The sequence below is a fragment of the Diospyros lotus genome, chromosome 3, assembly GCF_014633365.1.
Source record: "Diospyros lotus cultivar Yz01 chromosome 3, ASM1463336v1, whole genome shotgun sequence".
Lineage (NCBI taxonomy): Eukaryota > Viridiplantae > Streptophyta > Magnoliopsida > Ericales > Ebenaceae > Diospyros > Diospyros lotus.
This window is the reverse complement of record NC_068340.1, coordinates 7,326,799-7,332,204: the sequence shown is the minus strand read 5'-3', so window position 1 is coordinate 7,332,204 and position 5,406 is coordinate 7,326,799. Positions and strand designations below refer to the sequence as shown.

Below are 5,406 nucleotides of genomic sequence, written 5' to 3'. Positions count from 1 at the left end.
GTCTGAGTAGAGGTCAGGTTATGCTAATTGAGCTCGAACTTAAACTTGTGATAAAATTTGTCGAACTGAGCTATCTAAGCGAAACTCAACTTATTTGCATCCCTATCTGGATGGAACTAGGTGGTCTGAGATATGTTAAATAGGCCCAAAGTGTCAATTATAGCCCCGTTTGGGCTTTGAATCTGCGAAAGGGCTCGTGGGCAAGCAAAGCTCCTTGAGGCCCTCTTTAGCCTAAGGCCCAACTCTTAAAATTAGTTCTGAGACTAAACTCTATAACAATACCCACAAATCCCAATCCTTAGCTGACGTGACTTGTTCCACTCGATCTGATTATGAACCCACTCCCAAGTCACGAAAACCCACCGCTTCAAGTGCCGTTGAAGCCCAGGAAACATCCTTTACTCCTCCCCCTTTGATTTTATCACCGATTGAGTTTCCTTTTATACAATTATACTGAAGAAAAAACAATCTCTCTCTCTCTCTCTCTCTCTGAATATAATATTATGGAGGCTGTGGTGGGCGTTGGCGTTGACGCTCCAACTCTAGCTGTATTTTTCTTGATGTTCGTGGCCATCTACCTCTTGGGCTATTTGACAATATTCCGGAGATGGGGCGGCGTCTCAAGGCCAGAAGCTTCGAGCTGCCTGATATCTCTCGCCCACGGCACGCCAGCGGTGGTGCTGGCCGTCTTCTCCACCCTCCCCCACCGTCAAAACCAAAACCCACATCCTTTTTCTTCCGCCAACACTGCCTTTCAGAACCAGGTGCTCGAATACAGCATTGCGTACTTCTTAACCGACCTCTTCCACTACCTTCTCTTCGTCCCCGCCGACGCCATCTTTGTCGGCCACCACCTGGCAACCGCCTACGTCTTGATCACATGCAGGTACGTACTCTTCACTTCTTTACTCCATATATAGTCGAATTAAGAAAATAATTTTAATACGTTTCAAGGGACATGATCTTCATGAAAGATTATAACTATTTTTAAAGAGTCATAGCTTTTGAATTCAGTTATATTTCAAGAGATATGCTCTCTCTTTCGAGTTAAAAGTCCAGAAACATGATTGTTCATGTCTTTTAATTTGAAGTAAAAATATTTATACATATGATCGTTATACAAAAGGGAATATCCAAATGTATCACCTTAAAACTTCCAACAGGTATATAATCCACCACGGAGCTTTCGCCATCCTTTCCCTTCTTGCCATTGCAGAGGTCACCAGCGGTTGCCAGAACGCCTGGACCCTGGCCAGGCTCCGCCACGCTGCCTCGCCGGAGGCCGCCGTGATTTATGAGTTCTTGTCTCCGGTGTTTTACTCCTTCTATTCGGTTGTCAGGGGGGTCATTGGACCTTTGTTTGTGTACAAGATGGGGGTGTTTTATTCCGGCGGAGGGGCCGGCGATTTGATTCCGAAGTGGGCTTGGATTTCTTGGATGGTTCTGATTGTCGCTGCAATCTTGGTCAGTATTTTGTGGGTTTCACGTCTTTGGGTGGACTTTTACAGCAGGCGGAGAAGATCAATTAGGAAGAGTTTTTTCTTTGGGGGATTCAGCAACAACCCTAAATCTAGTTAGGTAATTTGTATTTATGGGATTTGGACCGAAGGTTTATTTAAGTACTTATTATTTGAAATTTTCTTATTTATACACTCATTCTTGGAACATCTCATAAAATTGCTACACAATACAATATTAGGGTAAATCACACCAAAGATCATTAAATTTTGGTATGTTTTTTATTTTACTCATTAAACTTTAATTCTTTATAATATAATTACAGAAGTTTAAAATTTTTTATAATGTGATCACATATAAGATTTTTTGATTATTCTATAGTTGAAGTGGGTGACGTAAAGTTGATGACAAACAATAAAAATTATTGTGCAATGACAATCAATCATAACATGACATGTGTCAAACCTATCAAACCTATTAGCGCCACATGACGCGTTCTGATTGGTTGTCATTGTATAATATTTTTATTATTTGTCATATCAGTACCATGTCACCCATTTCGACTATAAAGTGGCTGAAAAATCTTCATTGTAAATTTTTTTAAATTTCTATGATCACATTGAAAAGAATTAAAATTTAGTGATCAAAATGAAAAACACACTAAAATTTAGTAATCTATGATGTGATTTACCTACAATAATGTTTGGTGGTTGCTATGTTAGGGTCCTATTTGAGACACACCAAACATAATTTATGAAAGGCAAAAATTTAAAAAGATATTGAGAGAACAAAATTCAACACATTTTTTTTTTTCAAATTTTTTATTAACAAAGTCTATTATATATAGCAGCTTATTGACATCTACCTAACACAACAATTAAAACATTTATTTACTTAGACAACATTCCTAAATTTAATGACATTTAGACAGCATTCCTAAATTTAAGGACATACACACATTTACTAGATTTCTCCACCATAATTTCTATAATTGGACCCCAAAAGATCATATCAGAAAAATCTCACACATTCTAAGACTTTTTCTTGAGATTTTTCTTAGAGATTCCAATCTTTGCTATCAACTTTTTAAACATAGACTTTCATAATCTAATTTGCAATGAACCAACTTCACAAAATAATTCTTCTTAGCTTATTTGATTGGATTGTTCTTTACATAAATTTGCTTTGCTCTTTCATATTAAACATGATGATTAGTAACTAAAATAGCAGAATTTTCACCATTTAAAGATTGAGAAACTCCAGCTTGATTCAATCTCACATTTAGTGAACTTTCTTGAATCAAATTACTTGATTAGCTCTTGAAGGAACAATCAGCTTTTCAACCTTAACTTTTGACACATTTTCATCACAAACTAATGGTATGGAATTTGGTTTGCTCTTCTTAAACTCCTCCTTAATTGATTTACTTCAAACATCTGCTTTTGAACTCTTAATTAACATTTAAAATAAGATCACAAATAGCTGCATTACAATACTCAAATTTCTTTCTAATATTTGCAAAATCAGTTTCTCTAACTTTTTTTTTCCCTCTATAGTGTTGTCTTTATCAACTTCTATATCAGTTTCAGTACAAAATACATCAAATTTCAAATTCAAGACAAAATTATTGTTTTCCATTCTTGCTTCTGCAATTTTGCAACGATGTGAATTAAATATAATGTAAAGATTTCTTTGAAATACCACAAAATTTCCCTTATTTATCAATTGTGTAACACTAAGAAGATTTTGCTGAAGTTTTGGTATAAACTGAACATCTAAAATAAGTTTCATACCTTTCTTTGTCTAGAGTGCAATTAAACCTTTTCCTTTCAGTTTGTACAACCTCTCCATTTTCCATTATAACTTTGGTTTTGATTGATCTATCCAAGAACTTAAAGAAACTTGCATCTTTGGCCATATGGTTGTTGCAACCACTGTCAACATTACAAATGTATTTTTCTGATGACTCACAAACTTGAGACGCAAAACATAGATATTCTTCAGCTTGTGGTTGTTCATCAATGAAATTGGCTTGCTGAATAGGTTACTGTACATGTTGCTGTTGAGTTTGATTTTGCTTTGCTTTGCAAAATCTTTCTATATGACCTTGCTTCTTACAAAAATTGCATTGAACCTTTTTCCCGAATCTATCTTTAACATGATTTGTCTTTCCACAAGTTTCGGAAATTTTCTTTTCCCATAACCATCTTTGTTTTCGCCTTGTCTTTCTTTTATTTTTAGTGGAGCTTTTCCCTTACTCTTTGCTTGGAGAGCTTGGAAGGCTTCTTCAGTAACATCTTCAAAACTCATTGAGACTTTTTGCCTTGTGCCTGCAGCTTAGGGCTAGTTTGGCTATGCGTTTTTTTTTTAAGTTTTAAAGTTGGGTAATGTTTAAGCTGGTTAGTGTTTAAGTTGGATAGTGTTTAAGCTGATAACGTATTTGGATAAATATACTTTTAAGCTATTAGTGCAAAGTTATCTGTTTAGTTTGTAAAAACTGATAAGTTATTAAAACTTGCAAAAAGACTAAAATAGATATGATACTGAATAATGTAAATAAAATTTAAAAAATATTAAATTACTAAAATACTTACAATTATATGTTAATAAATTATAAAAATATTTAAAAATATATAATTTTTATACTTTATGTATAAATTTAGATTTAATTCATAAAATTTTTCAATATATATGTTGAGATATTATATAAAATTATTAAAAATGATGTAAAATTTTATCATTAGATGTTAATAAATTATACATAATTATTAAAAATATATTAAGATTATAAATTATAAATTATATGTTTATATATGTTATATAATAATATATATTTTATGTATTATTGTTATATATATATATGTTTATATTACTGTTATATATATATATATATAGTTCGGCCATGGCAGCAACGCGAAGGAGATGAGGGCGATGGATAGCCGACAACGCGATGGGCGCTGGCGATAGCGATGGCGACGATCTGCTAGCAGGGCGGCGATGGAGGCTTGCGGCGATATGGTAGCAGGGCGGGGGAGGCTTGCGGCGATAGCGGCGTTGGGCAGTGAGGCGACTTGCGGTGCTGGGCCGCAATGGCAACGGTGCTGGGTGTCTTGCGAAGCTGGGCAGCAAAGGCGATGGCTCTGGGCGACAACGACGACCGTTTATGGAGGAGGAGATCCAGCACGGTGGTAATGGAGGAGGCACTGGGAAGATGGGAGAAGAGGGATAGGACGTGTAAATATTGGAAATGTAGGAGGGTAAAATTGTAAATGTGTTGGTCAACTCAAGAAGCTCTCTGCAACGTTTTTGCGAAAGCTGGTGGCCGATGGCTTTCTACAAACGCTATTAAATAAGCGTTTAAGCTGTTTAGTTTTTAAGCTATTAAGGATACCGAACAGGTAAGTAAATAAGTTTGATAGCTTATACGCTAAATGAATAGCTTATAAGCGGTCAAACCGCATAGCCAAACAAAGCCTTAGAGATAAGTTTTGCAACAGTAAGAGTTGTAAGTCACATGATTCTTCTATAACTGAAATCTTGGACTCAAACTTATCAGGGAGGCTTATCATGATCTTTTCCACCATATTTTGATCTGAAATAGACTCACCATAGAGTCTAATCTGATTAACTATTTTCATAAGTTTAGCAGCATAATCTTTAACACCTTCAGATTTCTTCATCTTCAAGAGTTCAAACTCTCTCTTAAGAGTCAAAAGCCTGACTATCTTAACCCAATCATTTCCTTCAATTTTTTCTTTTAATTTGTCTCATGCCTCATTTGCTGTTTCACATGCCATTATCCTTGCAAAAATAACTTCTGATACTACAAAATGAAAGCATGTAAGTGCCTTGAGACTCTTGGTAACCTGTTTCTCATGCTTCTTGATTTTATTCATGGTAGCATTTTCTCTCAAAGGTGAAACACATACTGCTCCTTGCTCTACTACA

The 5,406-nt window shown here is 35.4% G+C and overlaps 1 protein-coding gene across 1 annotated transcript; it reads left to right on the top strand.

Moving 5' to 3' along the window:
* The first annotated feature begins 330 nt into the window (after window positions 1–330).
* Window positions 331–1,646, top strand: LOC127797947 (TLC domain-containing protein At5g14285-like). The gene is made up of 2 exons (XM_052331185.1): window positions 331–886; window positions 1,164–1,646. The coding sequence occupies exons 1-2, from the start codon at window positions 504–506 to the stop codon at window positions 1,576–1,578; spliced, it is 798 nt and encodes a 265-aa protein (XP_052187145.1). The 5' UTR covers window positions 331–503; the 3' UTR covers window positions 1,579–1,646.
* Window positions 1,647–5,406: the final 3,760 nt, after the last annotated feature.

Bases quoted from the DNA above. Each gene is read 5' to 3' on its own strand.
- LOC127797947 (XM_052331185.1), top strand. From the start codon at position 504: ATGGAGGCTGTGGTGGGCGTTGGCGTTGACGCTCCAACTCTAGCTGTA. The intron at 887-1,163 runs GTACGTACTCTT...AACTTCCAACAG, and splicing joins TACGTCTTGATCACATGCAG to GTATATAATCCACCACGGAG.